At 35.0% G+C, this 24,967-nt stretch overlaps 2 protein-coding genes across 2 annotated transcripts; one reads left to right on the top strand and one right to left on the bottom strand.

The window, feature by feature from the left end:
- Window positions 1-192: 192 nt before the first annotated feature.
- Window positions 193-5,476, bottom strand: LOC113070244 (NIPA-like protein 3). Its single transcript, XM_026243468.1, has 11 exons — window positions 5,252-5,476; window positions 4,792-4,860; window positions 4,396-4,567; window positions 3,983-4,042; window positions 3,576-3,721; window positions 3,297-3,393; window positions 2,959-3,094; window positions 2,772-2,860; window positions 2,608-2,671; window positions 1,842-1,936; window positions 193-1,757 (listed from the first exon to the last, which is right to left on the bottom strand). Exons 1-11 carry the CDS (start codon window positions 5,324-5,326, stop codon window positions 1,576-1,578), a joined length of 1,185 nt encoding a protein of 394 aa, XP_026099253.1. The 5' UTR covers window positions 5,327-5,476; the 3' UTR covers window positions 193-1,575.
- A 16,438-nt stretch (window positions 5,477-21,914) lies between these two features.
- On the top strand, window positions 21,915-24,956 carry LOC113070242 (grainyhead-like protein 3 homolog; the record flags this gene model as incomplete). The annotated part of the gene is made up of 6 exons (XM_026243467.1): window positions 21,915-22,021; window positions 23,269-23,437; window positions 23,543-23,601; window positions 24,178-24,382; window positions 24,567-24,649; window positions 24,839-24,956. Coding segments are annotated over exons 1-6 (651 nt in total), but the record flags the coding sequence as incomplete, so codon positions are not given.
- Between the last annotated feature and the right edge of the window lie 11 nt (window positions 24,957-24,967).

Here is a 24,967-nt window from a genome sequence, read left to right as displayed (position 1 = left end):
TCGAAATGGGCATTACAATATCTGTCCTTCGCATGAGGATGTTTTCACCGGATGTTGGGACCACTAATAATTAATTTGTCCGCATGTTGTTAACTTTACTTGCACAAGCAGACTACTGTACATATATGGCTCCTTAATAATACAGAAATGGTCCTTGATACATAGACAACAATTAGTGAAATAACAATATTCTTACATTACACAAAGGTTGTTTAACATATTCAAATTTAAGTCAGTTCTTGTGATACCTAAATTAATTTTCCAGTTCAATACTCTATTAAACAGCAGTCCACACCAATATGACTGAGATTCAAGGCTTTAATACATTGGTAAGCTTTAAACTACCTACTGACTGAAGCTTGGTGTTTTTATTTTTATTTTATATTATTTAATTTGATTAAAGGCAAAATTATTGTCCTTGTGGAATGGTTGTTTTAACATAAACAATACGAAGTAAAAAAAAAAAAAAATTAAATTACATTTCTTAACACAGTAGTAATTGCACTTAACATAACTAGTCCAGTTTGCCATTATCCTTCAACAATGTTGTCCCTGTCAATGGTATAATGAAGTACAACATCAATGATTATTTGTGTTAAAAGACAACAAAACAACAAAAAATATTTTTACATTATTCTAAGCAATGGCATTTATGATAAAATATCAGCCAGTGTTTCTTAAAGTTTTACATAAGGCATCAGTACATTTCAACCACCAGCAGTGTTCAGATATCCAATGTAATACCTACAAACATGCAGATTTATATAGAAATGTCTATATGGTATGCTTCAGACAAGCAGAGAGAATAAATAACAGGCACAGCAGACATTCAAGCCTGAAGACTTCAGTGTGGAAAATTAGAGAACTGTGCGTAGGAACTTGAGAATAGCGTAATTTGAGTCAGTGCCAAATATATATTTGTATATAACTAGCTGTCTTTGGTCTTGGGTTGATAAAGCTGGACTGGCTATAGTAACTCTGGTACAATGTAGTAGCAGAATCCAAATTTTCGGAGGTATTTTTAGGCTTTTGGGTTATCATTATTAGCTTTTTGCAATTTTTTATAGGAAACCGAGAGTGATGTCAGTCAGCACATTTAAGGTATGATTACAGATATGAGTATCATACAAAGATAACATGCCAATATCTTAGGTTAAAATCAACGCCACCAATGAAAGACCTCATTTGCATTTTAACACAGTGGTTCCCCTGGTCCCAGAGGCACCTCAACACCGCACGTTTTGCATGTCTCCTTAAACAAACTCACCTGATTCAGGTCATCAGCTCATTAGCAGAGACTTCAAGACCTGAAATTGGTGTGTCAGAAAAAAGAGACAAAGCAAAAGTGTTTGGGTGCCCCCAGGACCAAGGTTAGGAACCGCTGTTCTGACATACAGTAAGTCTGTTATAGCTTGGCTTCCTGGCACAGGATCAGACGAGAGAAGTTCTAGAGAGTTCTAGAATGATCCAGTATTCTGGAACCGTGCTCTAGAAGTGCTGTGAATAAGCAAATCAGTGATGCGTCAACACACAGTAGCATTTCTCAAGTAAAATCAGTCTCAATTGCACTTCAGATCAGTCTTTTTTCAATTCTGATGGTTGGTATGGGCTAACAGGACTGGAAGAGACAGACAGCTTTTGGTCCACTGGAAGCGTCACAGGTGCCACACTGTCGTTGTTCTCCAGTGCTCCATATGAAAAAGAGCCACTATAATCGGGCTGCACAGCCCAGCCTTTGTTGTGAATGGTCGGGATGCCTGTTTTGACAGAAAAGACAAGAAGTGTTTAATCTAATAGGATGATTAATTGTTTGGCTTGATGACAGAAATGTCAAGTCATACCTTTTGCCATGTCCATAGTGACATATGGCTCAAAAGCTTTGGCCTTCCTCTTGTTTTTAGTGATCAGGAACACTCCAAGAAAGCATATAGCACACCTGCAGGAATGTTTAAATAGACACATGGTAACAAATCCTAGATTCCAAGGGCCTCTCCGCTAGTCTGTTAGTCACTGCTACCGCTAAGAAAACAAACTTGTGTGGAATTTCATGGCCAAATAGTTGTCTTCCTCACATGCATGTGTTACAGAGCATCACATAGTATTATATAATAGAGTGAGAATTTTCCATCTTGATAAAGTGAATGTAAAATTTAGGGCTGTCAATGAATATAAACATTTATTTTTGCTTAATTCGAAAACAAAATAATTAGCTTTTTTCACAGATTATTAAATTTAGCAATTTTAGATGACATACTACCATTCAAAGTTTTAGGGAAGAAAAAATACATTTCTACAAAAATATTAAGCAGCAAGTGTTCAAGATCAATGACAGTAAGAAATGTTTCTTGAGCACCAAATCAGCATATTAGAATGATTTCTGAAAGGTCACGTGACACTGAAGACTTTCAGCTTTCACATCACAGAAATAAAGAAAATGTTTAAAATATTAAAATATTTGACAATACTACGGTTTCACTGTATTTTTGATTAAATAAATGCAGCCTCAGTGAACATGAGCAACATTTTTCAACAACACTAATTTCTTTTTACCTCATCTCACCCAAACCGTTTAACAGTAGTGTATGTACTACTAGGATAAAAACCTACCCCAAAAGAAACATGCATATGTGCAGAACATCTTCGTGGTTAAACTCCTGATAAAATATGGCCCCTGTTTTAAAAGAAAAAGAATGAGAATGAGACCACTGATACAAAACAAAGACAACCCTGTTGTCTTAATTGAGACAGAGAAAGACATTTCGGAGTCCTACCTGCCACAATTGCAAATGTTGTGCAGAAAATGTAATTCACACAAGCGATGAGAGAGGAATCATACAGGTGAGATGCCTGTGCTAAAAATCTAATAAAGAAAGTCAGGTCAGATAAAAACATACAGCATTACACTGCAAGCTCGCTGTCCTACAACAGAACATTACCACAACAAACAAAATAACTTACGATGCTTGAAAGACGATAGTTGCCACCATGCAGACGAACATGACATAGAAAATGGGATAGGACAGCTGTAGAGGACCCAAGATGCTGAGCACAATCATTCCTGAAACCGCCTTCACTGTGATTACAGTCACTGAACCTAAAAGGGCAAAGGTCAAGGGAAAGGTCAACTCCATTATTTTGGTCTCTGGTACATCTATGAGGGCAAAATAAGACAATGACTCGTTGATCTGTGCATTCCTTCCTTGTCAGGAGAGCTACTTTGGTAAACAAGTACTTTAAATAATGTTGCATGCACACAACGGGCTCCACAAACAACGAATGCTGTGTTATTGTCCTACCAAGTAGTGCCACCAGCAGCAGAATCAGGACGAGGTAGTTAGCATTCCGCCGTTTATAGAAATACAGCACCAGACAGAAAGTAATGATCCCCAGAAGCTGAAAAAAAAAAAACAACAATACAAAATTAACCATTCAAATAAAGAGCCTTAAGACATCAAAACAAATATTTCTGTGCACTGTAAATCCAAACTATATCCTTCGTCAAATTTGGTTTGATATATGCAATTTCAAATTCGGAAGCACACAATAGCTTTCTAAAACATGAGGGTGTGTATTACCAAGTATAAGAGGAAGGGCCAGCCGATAACATGTTTTACTATGTTCTCCGCATTCAGCTTCTCGTGAGAGTTTGGTCCAAATGTCACAAAGAGGTAAGTACCGCCTGCCGTCAAGGCACAGCCCAGGAAAGTTAAGATGTAGCGCTCTACAAAGACAAACACAAGGATGTTATACTGCTCTGCATTTAATTTATTATTTTACTAATACCATATATTAGCAATTAGTTACTTCTTGCTTAGCAATTCATGGCCTCAATCTTTTGAATAAATAGCTGGTAAAATACAGCTGGCACATCAAAGCTAGCATTATTTTGTGAGTTATGCGACTTAAGGCAATCAGTATGATTTATCAGATTTTGTTTCTTTTATGCCTTTTATATGTACTGAGAAAGACGAACAGAACTCACTCAAGAATTCCTGAGCCTTCCACTTTTCCCGCAAAAACACGAAACCCAAGATGGAGCTTGCTGTGAAAATCAAAATAACCATTGGTTGTTGCTTGAAATGAAAGAAAATTACATATTTCAGCAAGCTGCTAAAGAAATTATTCATTAAATTTAGCTTCATCTAGCAGAACTCAAATAAAAAATAATATAAACTACATGGACATATTTTCAGAAAAAAATAAAATGTCAAAAATACACAATTCTAACTAAAATTAAAATGAAAAGTAATTCAAAATATTTATAAAACTATACTAGTATCATGATACTAAAATAATACTCTGTTTTACATATAAAATTTATATGAATATTTAAATTATGTCATACGTGAAACAGTAAAACAGAAGTGAACAGTAAGTCAGACTATGAATACCTACATATAACAGACACGGCATTAAGTGGTGCTATAAGAGAGAGCGGTGCAAATGCGTAAGACACAAACAAGGCGCCCTCCCCCAGAACCATCAGCATCAGGCCAGACCACCAGGTCTTAGTGTAGTAGTATTGCCTCGGGTCTTTATTTCCTGCCAACGCCACATGACTTTGTTTCTGCAAGATAAAACACCATTCGCGATGACGTGTGTTTGTCTTTTACACGTTTTTATTAAACCCACTCCCTTAGCTACTGTAACAAACAACAGCCAGGTTATAAAACAACATGTTGAGAAGTAAACAAAAGCGTCTGACTTTCACCTGACAGGGCGTAACCTGAACACACCCTGACCCTGAATCACAATGCAATTTAGAAATGTAGGCTGCAAATACACACTTACCTGAATGCTGACTGAGATGCTGACCAACAGGTTTCCAAAGATAGCTAACAATGTTCCAATGAGGTTTTCCTGTGTATAAATCACAAAATTAAGACTTTGAAATGTCACCCATGGACAGGATAATGGTTTACAGCATTTGCTGTGCAAAAAAACAAAACACAGGAGACATAAATCATCAGGCAACCATCCGGAAACTCATGTTAAACTATACAGATGTTTACGGTACATGTGTATGTAATAGGAATGTAATATACTGTAACGTTATAACAGGAACCAAATAGGATTAACAAGGAACTTAATGGTTGCCTTGCTCAAAAACAGCCATATTTTAGAAAAAAAATACTAGTTATTTCAAGTTCAACTTTTGTAAATTCGTAAAATAAGTTTCGTTGATACTTGCAGTTTTATTATTATTTTTTTTTTCATTTTTCACTACAAACATCACGTCATATAGACTCACGGTGTAAGAGTCTGCCGTCACACCGTCCTCCTCTCGTGCCATCCTCACGCCGTTCATCCTTAAATCAGATGACATTCCCCTTATATACGCATCACCGAGCCCGTCTCACAGCTCGGTCCAGTCGGGACTTGGACGAAAGTCAGCTCTACTTTCCTCTGTTTTGGCAGCGACTCGCCATTTTCGAAAAGTCGTACTTCTTTCCGGGTACACCTGTCAAGTGACTTGTGACGTTGTACACTGGTTCTGTGTGACGTTGAATTTGATGGATGTGATGAGGACCGCATTCTATTCCACAACAGCAAAAAAAAAAAAAAAAAAAAAAAAAAAAAAAAACAACGCGGTGTATGATGAACAAGTGAATCCACAATAATAATAATAATTAAAATACTGCTTTGACGAGTTTTATTTTTATGGTGACCGTATGGAGGCTGTAAAACCGCTTTGTTGTAATATGTAGGCTACTTTGGAATTGAAAATATTGTTCTGCTGTTTACTTAAAAAATTCAAATATTATCCAGTTATTTACATTAGTATACAACATCTCACCTTTTTATAATATCATGCTTACTATTTGTAAAAAAAAAAAAAAAAAAAAGTGGTCTGGTATACGCTTGGAATCAGTTTTGGACAGCAGGTGGCACAAGTGCACCTTCGTTAAAAAATAAAATAAAAATCCTAAGTGTGGTCATGATTGGCTGCTGTTGTACCGCACCGCATGGCATAAAACTAAGCTTTGGATATACAGCTTTATGTGAGAGTAGTTACCTCTAGAAAGAACAGGATTTAAGATTTCTCAAGACCTACACCTAGACCAAACTAATATATCACATAACTACCACAGACAAGCGTGGATCATCAATATATCGTTTAATAAAGTTTAACTTTTGGGGAAGCAGTTTTGAATGTTTGGTTACATCCTTATACAAGACCCCCGAGATCCAGACTAAGATCTGATTTGATGAACTGAAATTCAGATTTTATACAGTAGCTAAGTATTTCAAAGCCATAGAGGTCTTGTAAATTCCCTGCAGTGGTAAGGATAGTGCCAATCTGTGCTTGAGGTAATTATCATCTGTACTTTGTTGAAAATTATTTAGTTAATTAAGAGTAATGACCCACATACCCACAACAACATGTTTATGAGACCAAGACTGCCTTAAAGCAGTTGTGACTTCAACTTGAGTAATACAATGTTCCAACTCTGATATTTTGCAATTTTCCATTATCATATCCCAGAGCTATGAGACTCTAACTAGGAACAATAACTGACATTCATCAATTATATCTTGGCACGGCTGAAATGACGCACAAACCATTCCTGCTGTTTTAGGGTCCACTAATTCCTGTAGGCGAAACAGGCGTATTCCAACTTTTTTTTTCACTTGCCAGTGACCTAAAACTCTGTGACAATGAGTAAATATAAATAGGTTATGGTGTGACTGACATGAAACAAATCTGTGACCTTTCACCATTTAGTTAAGGATAAAAGAAACTAGTCATTTCATTTTTTTTTTCGTAGAGAAGAGGTACACCCATGTTATAATAGTTACTGATGTTATTAGAAATGTTTCATCACTGTATGGATGTTCAGAAGTCATTGGGTGTGAAAGGCCTGTGGAAAGCGACCCTTCAGATCATCCAGTGTAAATACCAGGACTGTTTTTAACTCCTGTTCAGTATGCAAAATGACTAGAAACATTTAATCGATAAGTCTGGATATCAGCTCAAATGGATTGGAAATAAACAGGAAAATATTTTATCTAACAATAATTTCTATAACATTTAAAATAAATAGAATAAATAATTTATACAATAAATAATTTCAATTAAATTCAAGTTTATTTGTACTGCGTAGCGCTTTTTACAATACAAATCAGTACAAAGCAACTTTACAGAAAATTATGTTTTTACAATATTTAGTAATAGCTTATAAGTGGTGACTGTCAGTTTGTGCACGTATGACAGAATTTGTAGAAAAAGTTTAGAAGACGTAGTCAGCCAGATGATGAACATTATTAATATTATTAATAATTCATAATTGTTATATGATGCAGTCACACATGTAGCCATAATTGTTAGTTCTGTTTGTTGATTCATGGTTAGCATCATCTGAGGTCCTCTGATGGTCAGCATCGTCTCTTCTCAGGTGTTCTGGATCCAGACTGGAGCTTGTGTAAATCCTAGTTATCACGGGATGTAAATAATATATAATAAAATAATAGTAAAAAATTATATAAAAACTTTGGTTTATTATTATTATTATTAGCTATAAAAAATAACCTGTAAAACACAGAAACAGAAAACATTTCTGACAGAAAGGTGTCAGAATTCTTGTCCTAGTTCCATGGAATATATCAGGAATGAGGATTTGACTTGAGGCAAGATCTGAATATCAAAAGTTTTGTAAAAAGCACAAGAATTTTACAAAACACTGGAGAGATGCCACAGTAGCCTGTAGTTGCATCAGACAGTTACAGAGCATCATGCTTCCCTGCCGTGATGTTTCCAACACTAATCATGAATGATTAATAATGCTGCTATCTCTGTGGTAAATTATTCCTTTGCACTGACACCCGGAAAAAAAAAAACATTATTTCCCTTAAGGCCTGTCCTCAGGAGGGGAACAGCACTCCTGATGGAATGGTGTAACTTCCTGTTAAACTTCAGAGTAAAATCTTTAAGTGAAGTGACATTCAGCCAAGTATGGTGACCCATACTCAGAATTTGTGCTCTGCATTTAACCCATCTGAAGTGCACACACACAGAGCAGTGAACACACACACACTGTGAACACACACCCGGAGCAGTGGGTAGCCATTTATGCTGCGGCGCCCGGGGAGCAGTTGGGGGTTCGATGCCTTGCTCAAGGGCACCTAAGTCGTGGTATTGAAGGTGGAGAGAGAACTGTACATGCACTCACCCACAATTCCTGCCGGCCCGGGACTCGAACTTTAGTATGGCCTCTTTCAATTTAAATTTTCTTAGAGAAAGAACAAGTTTTATCTTATGTTTTCAAGGTTTTAACAGCTGAAGTGAAGAGATTGCAGTTGAATTTTGTACAATTTGTCATGTACATAATTATTTTTGGTTCTGTTATTATGCAAGTATCATATACCAGAAAATTGTTTATGCCTGTCATTGTCAAAAAATCTGTGGCACAGTAAATAACCTTTCAAATAGACTCTAAATATGCAAAAATCACGTTCATATCAAGTTCAAAGAAGCGGCATGAAATAAGCCTAAAATGGAAAATGACATGGCAGAGCAGACAGTTTAGGAGTCCATGGTGGAACAGGGAATGCAGGAGGCCATGGCTTGACGGCTTCCATGGTCTTCTCCTCTCCACTGAGCCCAGGCCACTATGGAAGGACGCATACTCTATGAACCTGACTTGTTCCTCAATTAAGGTGGGGAGAAACAAATGGGAAAAATCAAAACACGGGTAGAAGGGGCACTGCTTACTGTCACGGTTGGCTATGCTTTCATGATTCAATGGGATGAACAAGGAGACCCAAGATAAATTTTTGATTTAGATTTTACTCCAACAAGTAAAGGTTCACAAACACAGGAAATCTAAGATGGGTAAAACATGTAAACACAATTCCACAACACTGACACTTTTCACTTCCAGAAACTCTATTATTTTCGATTATTCCTCCTGTAGACATGTTACTACTGTGATTTTGGGCTTAAGCCTGCATAATAATTGTTGACTCATTCATTATTTTATGAAACATATCGTGAGATGCACTGCCTGATTAGTGCAATTACTTTTCCGTTATTTTAGCCTTAATTTATGCATTCATTTGTTTATTAATCATTCCAATTATTACTTGTTTATTGCATTTATATTTAGTCACTTACCAGAAACTTTTATCCAAAGCAATTTACAAATAAGGAGCATCACAAGCAATTTGTCATAAGAGGCAATAATAATTATATTATTCAATGGCAAGACTAAATCATAAACTAGAGTCTAAAAGCCACTCAAAACTGTGCTTTCCCTCTTTGTCGATCAGTTGTGTTTGTGTGTCTTCCTTCCCTTCCAAGTGTGGATTTACCCTGTGTGTTGGATTTAATAAATTACAGTTTAATTTATCCATTGCTCCTTCGTTCCTTCCAGTAGCGTATCGTGACAATATGCCATATGTGTGTGTATTTATATTCAAATAATAAATACAGGTGCATCTCAATAAATTAGAATGTCAAGTTAATTTATTTCAGTAATTCAACTCAAGTTGTGAAACTTGTGTATTAAAAAAATTAAATGCATACAGACTGAAGTAGTTTAAGTCTTTGGTTCTTTTAATTGTGATGATTTTGGCTCACATTTAACAAAAACCCACCAATTCACTATCTCAACAAATTAGAATATGGTGACATGCCAGTCAGCTAATCAACTCAAAAAAAACTGCAAATGTTTCCTAAGCCTTCAATATGGTGTCTCAATTGTGTTCACTAGGCTACACAATGATGGGGAAGACTGCTGATCTGACAGTTGTCCAGAAGACAATCATCAACACCATTCACAAGGAGGTTAAGCCACAAACATTCATTGCCAAATTAGCTGGCTGTTCACAGAGTGCTGTATCCAAGCATGTTAACAGAAAGTTGAGTGGAAGGAAAAGTTGTGGAAGAAAAAGATCTAAACTACTGACATATATTTAATACTTCATACAAAAATATTTGGTAATAGCAGCTTCAAGATGACGGTAGCACTTTATTTTACAGTCCTGTTCCTCATGTACATACAATGTACTTATTATAGTAATTACAATAACTATGTAATAAATAGGTACTAACCCTGAACCTACCCCTAAACCTAAACCTACCCCATGAAGTTACCTTGTGTTACCAGAACTTTCTTAGATAAATACACTGTAAGTACACTATAGGTACATGTTAGTACACGTACTGTAAAATAAAGTGCAACCTCCTGTATGAAGAAACTAGTCATATGCATTCCTCCATGATTTTGGCCCATTCTTTCACACAAACAGTCTTCAAATCTTGAAGGGTCCGTGGGCCTCTATGAACTTCTATGATCTTTAGTTCTCATTTTCTATTGGATTCAGTTCAGGTGATTGACTGGGCCACTCTAGAAGCCTTATTTTATTTTTCTGAAACCAATTGATAGTTTCATTGGCTGTGTTTGGGATCATTGTCCTGCTGAAATGTCTACCCTTGTTTTATCTTCATCTTCCTGGTACTGTAGGTGTTGGGACTGAACCAGCTAATATTAATTTCCACTGACGGCAGGATTGGTTTCTAATTCCAGATAGATTTCAGCTGGTGTCTTGGTTTTCCATGCCTTTTTGCACCTCCCTTTCTTCATTTTATTACACATAACTTAATTTCAGAACTTGTTTTTTGTTGTTGTTGTTTTTTTGGTATGTATGGATTACTTGGGTTGTTAACGAAATCTGGTAATAATTGTGGTTTTGTTTCATGTTGCAAGTGTATATTCTCTGAAAAAGAATTCTTTAAAGCATTCCTGTTAACCACAGCAATTTTTTCTGTTGTTTGTTTCAGTTTATATGAAGCACATTCAGATCACACCTCAGAAATGAAAACATACTTTGCATATGAGTCAGTCAAAAGCTCTCTAAATAATACAAAATTAGCTTGTATGTGACAGCAGCACCTGTTTCAAAGTGTCTTAGTAGCAAAGACCTGTAATGATGATTTTAATTAAGCAATATCTGTGCATTGCTTTTGCATCATGATTATTAGGTTTATGTGACACAATTATAAGGAACATAAACTCAATTTAAACATATAATTTATCTACAAATGGAAACATGACTGACTCATAATGAGTTATTCTTAAGACTGTGAAGTGTATTTTCTATCCATGAATATTAATAGCAACTTTGCTAAGACTGCAACTTTAAAGCTTCACAAAGAATGCAAAAGCACAAAATACACTAATTAAAGTGGCCTATATAACTTCAAAGTCTTTTGAAATTAAATTATATTATTAGAAGCTTAAATGTTTTGGAAACAAACAAACAAAAAATGAACAGTACAATTTTTCATAATTTTCTTTTTGTGTTACACTTGAAGAAAGAAAGTGTGTTTGGAGCAAAATAAGTGTGTTACTTTAGTGCATTTCATAGGGCATACTATATATATATAAAATGAAGTTTAGGTCTCCTGCTTCTCTGATTTTTCTCCTTTTTCTCTTACAGTATGTGTCTCTTTGGCAATGTCACAATCTGTGCTCAGATTATAAAAGACCAATTTTAAAATATTAACACATTTCTCATCCAGCATCTCCAGGACCATTTTTTTTCTATTTTAATTTTCCCCTTAGCAAATTCTGAGAAACACTTATTTCATTAAACATATCTCATAACCCCATAACGTCTCTTGAGAGTCTTTGAAAGTGTGAGTAAAATGTATCCCTCTGGTCTGGTACATAATACTTCCTCATTTATCAGTCAGTTCTTTCTTTGTTGCACTGAAACAAGCTAGAATACATGCAATAGCTAATGTTAATATAAAATTAACCTTTCTCCCACCCACTTTAACAGCAGAAAATATCATATTACATTATGCACATTTTGTTACAGGTTTTCCTGATTGTTGCTATTGAATTTCTCAGAGACTTATTATCAGTGAGAATTTCCACAACACAGATAGCCTACAGCAGATAAGCATCAAGCAGTGTAAACATAGCATAAACAAAACAGAACTTGAATTTCACTAAACTAGACATATTTTTAAGGGCACAGTGTCTTATGATACTTTGTATGCTTTCATGGCCCTGTGATCCTTTCTATGCGTTTATGATACTGAATAACACTCAGGGGGTTATTCAGACTAGCTGACAGACCAGTTGTCGCATTTCATCCCTCTAATAAGTCAGGCATTTCTACAACTCTACCGGTGATACCTGCAGGCTCATCCTTCAATGGCTTCCTTTACAGCCTCTGTCATTTAAAATTCAGCAAGACAACCATTCAAATGTAATGTTTTCTTCATGTTATGCTGGCTGATATGACTCCAGTTTCACTTAAATTTACAAGTGACAAGCTTTTACAAAAAATTACAACTGAAATCTATATTAATAATTTAAGTTAATAATTTGAGAAATTATTAATTTTAACCTACATTTATTAATAATAAAAAAAATTATTATGCATAATTTGCTCACCAAAAGGATCCTCTGAAATGAATGGGTGCCATCAGAATGAGAGTCCAAACAGATGATAAAGACAACACAACCCCCCCCCCCCACCAAAAAAAAGGTTAACATCTTGTGAAAGATGCATAAGAAACAAGTCCATCAGTAATATATTTTTTTATTTAAAATCACTGCTTCCATAATCCATAATAATTCTTCCTCCTGTGAAAAATGTCCTTCCTGTGTTGTTTTCTCCAACATTTGTTCAGAAATCTTTCTAGACTGTTTTTGCTTTTAAACTGAGCAGCTTTTCACTTCACAAGATGTTAATTGATGGACTGGACTTGCATAGCTTAATTGTGGATTATTGTGATGTTTTTATCAGCTCTCAATCTGACGGCACCCATTCACTGCAGAGGATCCATTGGTGAACTGGTGATGTAATGCTAAATTCTCCAAATTTGTTCAGATGGAGAAAAAAACTCATCTACATCTTGGATGGCCTGAGGATGAGTCAATTATCAGCAAACTTCTTTGTGCGAACGATTCCTTTCAGTCTCTCTGTTTGACACACCTTGATTTCAACACCCACATGAAACAATACTTTTTTAGCAGGCCATCAGTATGCGTTATATAATTGTAATATTGAATTTAATGTTTTTATTTTTATATCATTTGCTTTTAGTTCTATTTCTTTATTTATTTGTTTAAATATAAATTATTCCAAATAGATCATCATTTGTCATAGACCTTATGGGGCCATTCAGATCAGTTAGTCACAGTTGAGCGGTTCTACACAGACTCTCACCTCCAGACTTAAAATTCAGCTTCTCTTTTCACGTCACTTCTTCTGTCTTGTCATATGTGGGTGGCTGTCTTTAAAATCCCCTCCAGCACGAAAACGTTAGTTACAGACCAAAGGTAATGAAAACTTCTCTGACAAAAGGGTTTTTGAAATAGCAAATAAACTCAGTCCTGTTTCATTAGTCAAGAATGCGTGAACGTTAGCGTTTGCAGTAGCGATGATGAGAAAGAAACTAGCTGCTTCATGTCACTCTATTTCTGGCCACCACATTTTATTCCGGAAGTGAGTTTCTGGCGATACCTGATTTTTTTTTGCGATGGAATGAAGGTTCGTTAGAGGGCTGTGGTAAGGCAGGCTTTTCCTAAAACCTCCACAGGTTTAGACTTGCCTTAGTACCCACTCAAAGGTATTTAAACATTGATCCAAGAGACAACAATGACAATGACACCTCAGTCCAAATGTGAGCGCAGCCATGAGGGAGAAATGAAGCATAACGCGGCAGACTTGGTTAATCAGAATGACAGTCATTAGAGGATAACAGGGCGTAACCATACCTTCATCGTGTGTCATAACATTTCCCTTGGAAACACTAATTAAAATGTTCTCATGGCAAGAATGTAAAAGTTTTATAATGCCTATGCATACGAATAATTACTTGATGAATACACAAAAGTAATGCTGTAACTGAGCACAGTACGACTGTTAGTATAAGACCCTGTGGATAGCACAGTGCAGCACTTCACATTCGTTTTTATTTTTTCTGTGGTTGAAGGTTGCTGCATGCCAATGCAGATATCAAATATTATTATATCTTCTGAAACAAAATGTGCATAATAATCACTCTTATGTGTCATATGGGCCTATGGAGCCTCTGTTTTTTTTTTTTTTTTTCTTTGGTAATTGAATTTATTTATCATTTCATTATTTCAGCATCTCATAAAGGACTAAATAAGAATTTCATGCACAGTTTTAACCTTTATATTTACACAATTATATGTCATATGTGCATGTAAAAGTGTGCTTACTGTACGTGCATATGATGATTTCTAGCAGGTTATTTATATGCATACATTAGGGTTAGGGTAAGATAACAACAACATAAAAATATTTTAAATAAAATAAAGTATATAAAATGTGTTATATATATGTTGTATATATATATTAATAAATTAAATACATAATATATTTTTATTCTAAATTTAGAAAAGTTTTTTTTAGGAGTAGGATTTAGGTCTTTAATAGACATCTATGGGATGTCCTAACTGGATGGGTAAGCAAACCTCTGTGTGTGTGTGTGTGTGTGTTTGATGACTTTTCGAGTGAATTGTCACCTATCTAGGTCAGTGTTAATGCAGTAATGGTTTGCTTGTGCAGACTTGGTGTTAACCGTCTTGTGTGTGTGGTGAAGAGAGGTTAATCCAGATGGAGAGATGGACATACAGACACACACACAGCACATGCGCAGGGGAATTGGAGCTTTCCACGAAGAGCCCTGACTTTTCAAAAGCCATCACGCTGAAACAAAAGGCCCTGTTTCATTTTCTTTCTGTTTGTTTGTCTCTTCCTTCATTTTTTCAGCACCTTGTAATCACAGCCTTTGTTAGCATTCGGTTCAGGTTGAACCTGTTGTGTGACTGTGGGCACAAACCAGCACCTTTTACTCCTACCTCCTCCGCTTTACACGTTGGCCCCTTTCTCTCCTTAGCCCTGTCCTTTCATTTACAGGCGTGTTTTACAGTGTACTAAAGCCATAATGACATGGCACTTGTCTTAGTGGAGTCTCTTCTGTTCTTCAGCAGGTGTCTGAGCAGGTGCATTCTGCATTCTTTCACTCCATGACTCACCTTCACCGGTTAATCCACGGAGCTTCACTAGATTATGATCCTCTTCCTAGCACATTGTTCCTTGGGATTAAATACAGTGATATACGCAGGAAGTCATTAATTAGAATGCATGAAAAGAAACAGTTAAAAAACATCTTAAGCTTTAGGTATACAGTGAGTGATTGAAAATCGAATTTATAAATTAAAATAAATACACAGTTTGGCAATAAAAAAAAAAAGAAGCAACGAAGCATAAAAGGAACAAGAAATATTTAGGATTTTTCACTGTATCTATTTTACAGATAAAAGTGTCTGTGTCTGTGACACTGATCATGTGACATCAAAGCAAAAGGACGAAATACCAATATATGACAAAATTCTGGAATTCTGATTATGTATATATATATATTTTCAGATAATAATTTCACTTAAATAGTGAAGATAAAATTCAAAATATTATATATTATAATGATATATTATTTATAGATTATAAATAAAATGTGAAATACAGACATTCAGATATTTAGACTCCTCTGTGTATAAAAATATATTAACAGGAAACTGTAAAAATAACTAAAAGCAAAAACTATGTTTCTAAAATATATCAGCCTTTGTATGTATTTGTTCAGTGTTTTTCTTGCCATTTTAGAATTAAAAAAAATTCAGTGTGGAATGTTTCAAATTAAATGGGTTGATAGCGATGGCATATTTGTTAGCTAACTTTTTTTTTTTAACCAGTGTTAGTATCATTAAAATACTATTGTAGTTTTTTTTTATTATTATTATGATTATTCAGATCATTATTATGTTTGGATTTCAACTTTAGTTAAACTTCTAGTAATTTTGTGTGTTTTTATCCTTACTTAGTTAATTAAGTTTTTATTTTATTTAGTTTGTTTTAAATATTACTATAGAGTTTTTAATCATTTTTATTTCTGTTTTAGATGTTTTAGTTCAAGTTAAATTAAACGAAAGTGCAAAATAAAATAAATATAATGTTAAAAAATAATAATTGTATAATATTAAATTATACTTATTTTCTCTCAATATTTTTTTTCTTTTATTAATGAATGATTCTTTTATTAATTATAAATATAAAAAATCATATTACTTTTATTATATTAAATCATATTACTCTTATACTATTACTTTTATAACAACAACAAAAAGTTTTTATTACTTAGTTTTTGTTTTGTATTACGACCCAGCTTTGTTTAGCCCCTTTCACACTGCCATTCGGGCAGATACACGGGTAAAGTGTTCACGTTATACTTTCACTGAAGCAAGCAGACGATTTCTGCGTCAGCGCGGAAAGTGAGGAACTAACTGATCTCTGCTTCATTTTTTTGGCGAGAACGTTGATCTTCCTTCAAAACAGCCGGTAAAAGAGTCATCACTTCGACACGGCATTAGATCTGGCTTTTGTTCACACAGCGCTCGTCCCGGGTTGAACCCCGCAATGTTACTAGACCCCCAACCCGGGTTCAATGCGGGAATCAATCCCGGGACGTGGTTGCTTTCACACTGAAGGCGACCCGGAAATGTTTCGGCAATATGCCGGGTCCAACATGCAGTGTGAAAGGGGCTTATTTGACATTTATTTACATGGCTTAGAGATAAGTTGTTGATTTTGATTGGCATCTTTCATTTTTAGTAGATAATAGTGCCAAAAAAGAAAATCAGATGTTAAAGCAAAAACTAAATATATTATTAAATGAAACTTTAATTTTATGTCATTATTATTTTTAATCATTATTTTCCTCTTTACAAGGACATCTAACAACATTAAGGATTTTAATAGTTATCTGAGCTGTAAAAATGCAATTTATAAAGTTTCAAATGCTTGTGATGAAATCCCAAAATCTTGTCTCTCCTCTCACTCTCTATCTCTCTCCTGTATGTCTTGCATTCTCTCTAACAAGACAGGACTTGTAGAGTGAAACTGGGTGAGAGATTTTGTGTCGCACACGTGAGAGGTGTGTGTGCTCTCTAAAGTTGGAACAAAAGTACTTGCACATTTTATGTGAGCGGTAGGAGGTGGTGAGGGGTATCATTTTTTTTCTGTGTGGGTAAATTTTAAGGATGCAGTATGTGTGTGTGTTTGTAGGGGGCACATGTGCGTGTTATAGGAGTGTTGAAGGTAAGCAGGGTGATGGTTTGGACTTGTTTCCAAGGTTATTTACAATAAGCATGTACGCTTGCGTTTGTATGCGGGGTCTTGACATGTTTTGTTTCTAATGCTGTTCCCAATGTGGTAACAAATCCTGGAAAGCACAGAAACCTCACAATCCCACGGGAACATCTTAACCCATCCAGGGAAAGAATGAAAGGGAGAGAGAGGCTGATGCCTATCACACACACTCTCTGCTTCCCTCTTTCATTCGGTCTAATGAGGGATTGCTTCTTATTTGTCAATTTTGCTACCAGTTCCCAGTGAGAATCCCAAAGACCATCACTAGAGCTTAGCAAATATTATTCCTCAGCGGCTCTGCTAAGAGAAATCGAACACCACACTAGCACAAACTTTACATAGACACTAATCTGAAAAGAGAACAGCGTGTGTGCTGCTTTAAACCCACTTTCACTAATCAAAAGATGATGTCAAGAAATGACACTTGGATTGTTTCAGAAAATGAAGCTTCTTCCATTAAAACAATTACATTTCCCAATGCAAAGTTTTTTTCACGGCTTAAAAGTGATTTTTGTTGAAATGTATGATGGCATTTTCATCTTTTCAAGTTAAGTTATCAGTTGATAAACGCTGAAAAAAAATGTGTGTGTATAGATAAAAAGTGAAAAGTCCCTAATTGTAAACTTAAAATGTACAAATTAACTGCAAAGTAGACCAACATAGAGAAATTATGACAAATGTGGAATGTCAACACTTATAAAAACTAGAAAAAGCACACAATAAAATGTTTTAGGTTATAATGATGTATTCACTCAAGTACTTAGAAAAAGCAAAAATCCCAGTTTCTTTCTTTATATAAAAATCATCCTTAAAGTAATAAAAGATTCATACTAGTAACACTAGTTTCACTACATATGTATATATATAGTAGTATATACTGAAGTAGTTTAAGTCTTTGGTTCTTTTAATTGTGAAGATTTTGCCTCACATTTAACAAAAGAAACACCAATTCACTCTAATCATTACCATTAAAAGAACCAAAGACTTAAACTATATACTTCAGTCTGCATGCACATAATTTATTTAATACAGGAGGTTCACAATTTGAGTTGAATTACTGAAATATTTTTTTTTCCCTGCGGCATTCAAATTTGCACCATATATATATATATATATATATATATATATATATATATATATATATATATATATATATATATATATATATATATATAAACTCACACACATTTAGTCATTTTGCCGACTATTTTATCCAAATTGACTTACAAATGATGACAATGGAAGCAAATGTTTTTTTCCTGGAAGGAAATATGAGACAATTGTATCTTGCAGGAATGTCAGTGTGAGTGAGTGTTTTCATACTCAATGTCCTTCAGTTACGACAGTCACAGTGCAGCCTGAGGAGAAATGTGAAGACGATTTTAGTGTGACAGTTAAGAAACCTTAGATTTGGAGATTTGTGTGTGTGAATGAAACTGGGATTAGATCTGACCAATAGATATTACAGGTCCCGCCTCTACCACCTGTAAATTTACCATTACAATGTACATGTGTGTCCTGGTGCTTCATGAATGATTTAGAGTGATCTGGGGGTTTGACCCTAAGTCATACATTTTAAGCACATCTTGAGTAACATCTGGCAGTTTCATTGGATCATACCAAGTTTGAATGTGCAATCACAACTGAGCGAAATTTTTCAGATCATTGAATCATTTCTCTTCTTAAAAATACCTCAAATGCTATCTTTTTTTACATTTTAGACTAAATAGAACACATTTTCACCAACAGAGCAACTTAAGACCAATTTTCAGCGTAATCAAATCAAAGCTAAGTGAGATTTCACATTTGCATTACATGCATTTACTTTAATAGTACAAGCAGAGGTGATTCATCTGAGGAGTAAAAGAATAAAAGTAGTGCTACTGTACCAAGTTTAGAAGATGTGGTTATGTAGATTGTTTTATCATTCTTCTCATTTAATAGATGAGAGTGCTAGTGCAGATGAATATATGACAGACACACTGCATTAACAGGTGCACAAAGTGTCTTGTTCCCACAGCTTTAAATCTCATCAGCTCTGCACACTCTATAAATACACTGAAACATACTGTTTGAAACTGATTTTGGTTATTATATTCAGCTCTGATGATGAACAGTTCATATGGAAAATTAATCTCTGATGATGTGATGCTTAAAAGTCACACAGTCATGCAGTAGAATACAAAATCCTTACTCAAAAACTCAAATTCTGATTTAAGATAGAATTCTGTAACATTTAAAACAAATAAACACTTACATGAATAAGACATATTTCACAATGCAATATTTCTAGTAAAATTAATTAAGTAAATTTGTGACATTGTTCCTGTAGCTCTTTGTACAGACAGTCATGATTATTAAATAATTTGCCATGTAAAATGAGCCTCATTTTATATTTTATTTTATCTGTAATATAAGTAGTAATTATAAGCCTTGTGACAATTTGTGTTTTCACAATATCCGGAGAAATGCATATCAGATTACTCGGATTAAGTATTTTAAATAGTGAATAGGAATGGTTCATGTGCGTTCAGAAATGAATTCCTTTTAAAATAGATGTAAAACTTCTAAGATTTAGAAGACCTGAGTGGTTGCTATTTTTGTCACACCCTTAGGGATTCAGGGATGGAAGAAGCACAACAGAAACCATGAAAGGACAAGAGCGTGTGATATAAACTTTCTTATATTCATATCCCATCTTTTTCTTTCTCTATGTTTGCTTTCTCCTGCATGTACCAAAGCGATGGTGCATTTACTCTGGTTTCTGAGTGTTAAGCATGGTTTCTAGGTGTGAAATGATCCCTTTAGAAAAGCTCCTTCTCTGCGTTCTCACTTCCAGCAGAGCACAAGACTGTTCACACTTGCTTTCTTAAGTCTGATATTAAATCAGCTTATAAGATCAGTGTAATTCTGTTTAGTCATATGATAATGACAAAGATAAGATGCGTGGAGACTTGTTTTTTTTTTTTTTTTGCATGCAGGAACCAGGATGGCAAAGTATTTATTTGAGTATTTAAAAACTCACTCAAGAAAGGATAATATATATGAGATTGTATGCATTTTTAGTGAGACAATTTTGACAGATAAAATGTGCTATATTTTAATACAAATGTGGTGTGTGTGATATGCACTGCGCAGTTGACTTTAAACTGCAAATGCAATGTAACTACACCCTAGAACCACATATCATTAAAGTATATGAAAATTGAATTTGTGTCCGGGAACTCATTTACTGTAAACCACTAAAACGTTATCAGTATTCCTGACTTCCTTCCTTACTTCTTCTAATCTGTTTCTTCTGCACATTTTTTTGGTTCAAGTCCAAAATGCCTCCGGGGTCTGATGTGTGTGCGTGTGTGAAACTGTGTGGGTGTGTGTGAAGGCAGGCTGCAGAACACGCACCCTTTGTGACACAATGCCAGATACCCTGAGGTCTTAAAACTTTAATTTTTTATTTTTAAGATTAATAGACACACATAAACACAAGCATGTCTGCTGTGTATTAATGCATAAACATGATATGCAAGGACTGTGCATATCTTACACAGATAATTAAACTTAAAAAGTATAGAATAATATACTCAAACTTTTTTATTTACATAGTAAAAAAAAAAGAATAGAAAATAAATATTTTAGAGATTTTATAGGAGCAAAGGCAAGCCTGTATCTGTTTGCATCAGTTACTGATAGAGATGCATATTTGATATGCAGAATTTTTATCTGCAAATCATGCATGTATCCAGCAGAGAACATCCTCAGAATGTTTTTTGGTTATTGACAAGTTATGAACAAACATTCTTCCATTATTAATAGTCTTTAATTGTGTTCTCAAAACATTAGCACAAAAATATTATTTATGCATTGTTCATGGAACGTTTTTTTTTTTTTTTTTTTGTGAAATGTTCATCAAACATTTTTAAGTGTTGCAACAAAAGTAGAGGTCACGTAATGGTTAAAAATGGTTTCCTCATCATTTGCATAACCAGGAATTATTTTAAAACGTATAACAATGTTTTTAATGTTCAGATAAAATTATTATTTTTTAAAATAACTTAATGGGAACATTATAGTAAAATGTTCTGAGAACATATATGTTTCAGCTATTTAGACTTTGTAATAAGTGTTTTGAGGAAACCAATATTAATTTAATTTGCAACTTCCATTAGTTATTAATAAATGATAAAGAATTATGCATTATACACCTTTAAACATGAGTTGGAAAAGCATGGTATGATATGCAGTAGGAAAGTTATTAAATGCAGGTAAATATGACTTCTTGTTTTGTCGTTTTTCAAAATAATATAAAAGTTGTGGTGGGGGGACACCAAAAAAACAAAAAACAAAAAACATGTAGCCAAAACCTTCTATTTTTATTCTGTTAGAGAGAATGACACAACCTTTCATTGGCATGTTAAAACCTTGTTCCTTCACCATTGTCTTTGGTTTCTGATCCCAAATAGGATGCATTTCACACCTGTGGCTGGAGACTTTCAGTCTTTTATATGAGGTGTTAATGAGTTAACCCCCACCACCCCCCTCCCCAAAACACATTCACACACATGCTGAAGTTTCTCTCCAGCACTGACAGAGTTAAGGGAGGATACACCTGTACTATTACACACCTGTCTCAGGCTGCCAGCCAATCAGAGCAAAGAAGCCCTGCTAGGTGGGATAAATAGAGAGAGACGATGTGGACACAAATCAAACCGCTTCATTTATCAGGATACCAACACAGAACCACACATTTGAGAGAAGAGACAAGATTACAAACTAAGGATTTATCATCACTGTCTGTCAGAGGAGTCATGACCAAGGAGATTGAGTAAGTGTCATTAATTTTGCATTCATTTATAATGCTCTAGTTAGGACTTTCTTTGCTTGGCTGTGTTGAACACAAATACAATTCGTTACTAAAATTGAATTGCTATAATCACTTTCCAGATATCTTGAATATATATATTCATATATATATATATATATATATATATATATTGAATATATATAATTTTAGATTAAGGTTTTAACTTTATTATGATAAAATATACATATTTTGGTATTAGCCACTGTCCAGATATTTTCAAATAAGCTGTTAATGTAGGACTAAAAAATCAATTTTGTTACATATGATTCATCTGATTTTGTTGTGGGGTGTGCTATAGTTTGCAGTTTCACAGCTGTGAGCTGTCCGTTCCTCTTGAGTAATGTCTTTCTCCTCTTCTCCCACTCTCCCTCTGCTCATGTGTAAACGGGTCCCCACATGAATGAGTACATGAAGATCATTTCTGTTGAAAATTGATACCAGGACCAAAACACGCACACTCTGTCTCTTACTCTTTACAGACAGCATGGTGTAACTATCCTAGGGGCTTGAGTGCACAAACACTGAAACACTTAGTCTTATGCTAATGTGTCAGAGTTTGGGGTCTATGTCATTATATAGGTGCCTAGAATTAGAAAATATGGGTATATCTGGAAAAGTCTGCACAGTTAAAATAAATAAATGAATAAATAAACAGAGAATGCTCATTCATTTACTGTGCGCACAGGTGCCTAAACTGCTCTGTTTGTATTTTAGCTTACCATAGCAGACCACCTCATTGCTAATCCTAGTAGTTAAGAGAAGTCCCAAAACAAATCCAACTGTTTGAGGAGTTAGTGATCCTCTTCAAATCCATGTCTTTTGTTTGCGGTGCTTGTGTTAAGATAAATTAAGTTCCTACACTTAGTGTTTGTTTCTGACCGTTGATCCGTTACAAGAGTATCTGCCCTTAGGAGCACAGATGAGAAGAGAAACCCAGATTTATGACTGTTTCTTGACATTTAGTCCTTTTCTTTTATGTTTTGTGGGATTGGATTTTCTTGAGTATTATATAGTTTGAAGTCTGGATGAAGAGCATCAGCTCTCGCACCCTGGATTTATTATTTTGTCACAGAATATTTTATGTGTGGCACCAGAGGCACATTTCTGTGGCCTTTAAGCTGTTAATCATTTCGCCATATACATGCAAAATCACATGTTGCACGTTTCAGGGAAATATCTCCGTGCTAATATCTCCTCCTTTCACCTAGGGCTCTCATGGTACAACAGAACGAGAGTTTCAACTACTTACGCTATCCAGACAACTACATTATGGACTCTTGGCCTAGCATGGACAGCGGTGACCTCAGCAAGACTAAACCCCGAATGTCTTCAGATGAAGAACTTGCAACTTTAAGCCTTCTTTATGAAGCCTGCAAGGTAACACAAAGATATATATTTAAAATATAAACATAATAATTTCCTATCCATATTTAAATTGTATTACATACAGAAATAATATTATAAATGTATTTTATTTTTAAGAACCCTAAAGAGCAGAAGATGACATCATGTGCGCGTGAAAGCAGCATGTACATGGACAGGTAAGTTTGACCATACACTTTTTTTTATGATTTATGAATTAAAATGCTTTCATAATAAGCATATAATATGGGAGCATATATTGTAAGTTAATGGTACAAAGAGAAGGTATGATGAAAATATGTCATGACAGTAAGTTATCCAGATGTAAAATGGCACATTTTCTCTATCCAGTAAATTGGTAGGTTGAGTAATTTAGCTAAAGATTATCTGAGGTCAGAGCTGGTTTCAGCTGTAATCCTCTGCTTCAACCCATCCCAAAAAGCTGAGTCACTACACAGCACCCTTTTGTGCAAGTGAAAAATAGCTGCTTATAGAGCTTGTTGGTCTCCCCCGATGTCAAAGCCTTCTGTGAAACTCAAACAGTAAAAAGAAAAAAAAAAGTCTGCGTTAGGTGGCCAAACAGCTCCCGCCCTGTGTTTGGCTTTGGTTTTCGTGCAAAGAAGCTCCATAAACAATGTAGAGATTGAACAAAGCTTCTATTGACTTTAGCTAACAGTTAACCCTGCGTGAAATAACATTAATGATGGAGTATGATAAAAAATTGGTCACAATTTGTGCTGTCATTTATCTCTCAGGACAGTGAATAGCGCCTCCCCTGAGCTGGCCACGCTGGAGAACGCTCACATCATGAAGCTGCTTTCTGAAAGCATGTCCTCCGGTCACTCAAAGCAAGCATTACTGGGCACTGACAGCTACACCGGGGACAACTTGTACTCCCTCCTCCAACCAACACAGAAATCATGGCCATCTGACCAACCCTTTCTGGAGACGACCCCTGAGGTTTGCAGAGCATTTTAAAACATATTTAAAATATAAAATATATTAATGTCATTTTTTTTTTTTGTAGTTTCTGAACCATACCAACAGATCCTTAAAAAATGTCATGAATGCCTGAAACAGGTGCTTTGTCCTCTATAATTACCATCAATTTATGACACTTCTATTCGTTTTCTTCAAAAAACAGCCTCTACCCTACAGCACATTTGTGGGACAAACAAGCCCAGTATACTCAGAGTCCTACACCAACTCTCCTCCAGACAGATACAGGTGAGACTGGCTTCTTAACAGTCTGAGCATTTACAAATCAGATCTTTTTTTTTTTCTCTGTTTGCATTTGTTTTCCTCAATAAAATATAACTCATGTAATTTGGTGACTGTTTGCGAGCTATTAAAAGCAATAGATACTACTATAGAGTAATGCCATAGCATAAAAATGTATTTGACTGTTTTTCACAGGAATGACTTCCAGTTTGTTCTTGGTGCACCACAAGCTTCTCAGCACAAGACAACAGCAATACCAATGGTGTACTCAACAAGGGGCAGTTTTACCCCATCACACTGCAAGGAGTGGATGGCACTGCTGGG

This window comes from Carassius auratus, unplaced genomic scaffold (assembly GCF_003368295.1).
Source record: "Carassius auratus strain Wakin unplaced genomic scaffold, ASM336829v1 scaf_tig00003559, whole genome shotgun sequence".
NCBI lineage: Eukaryota > Metazoa > Chordata > Actinopteri > Cypriniformes > Cyprinidae > Carassius > Carassius auratus.
This window is presented reverse-complemented; position numbering and strand designations above follow the sequence as displayed.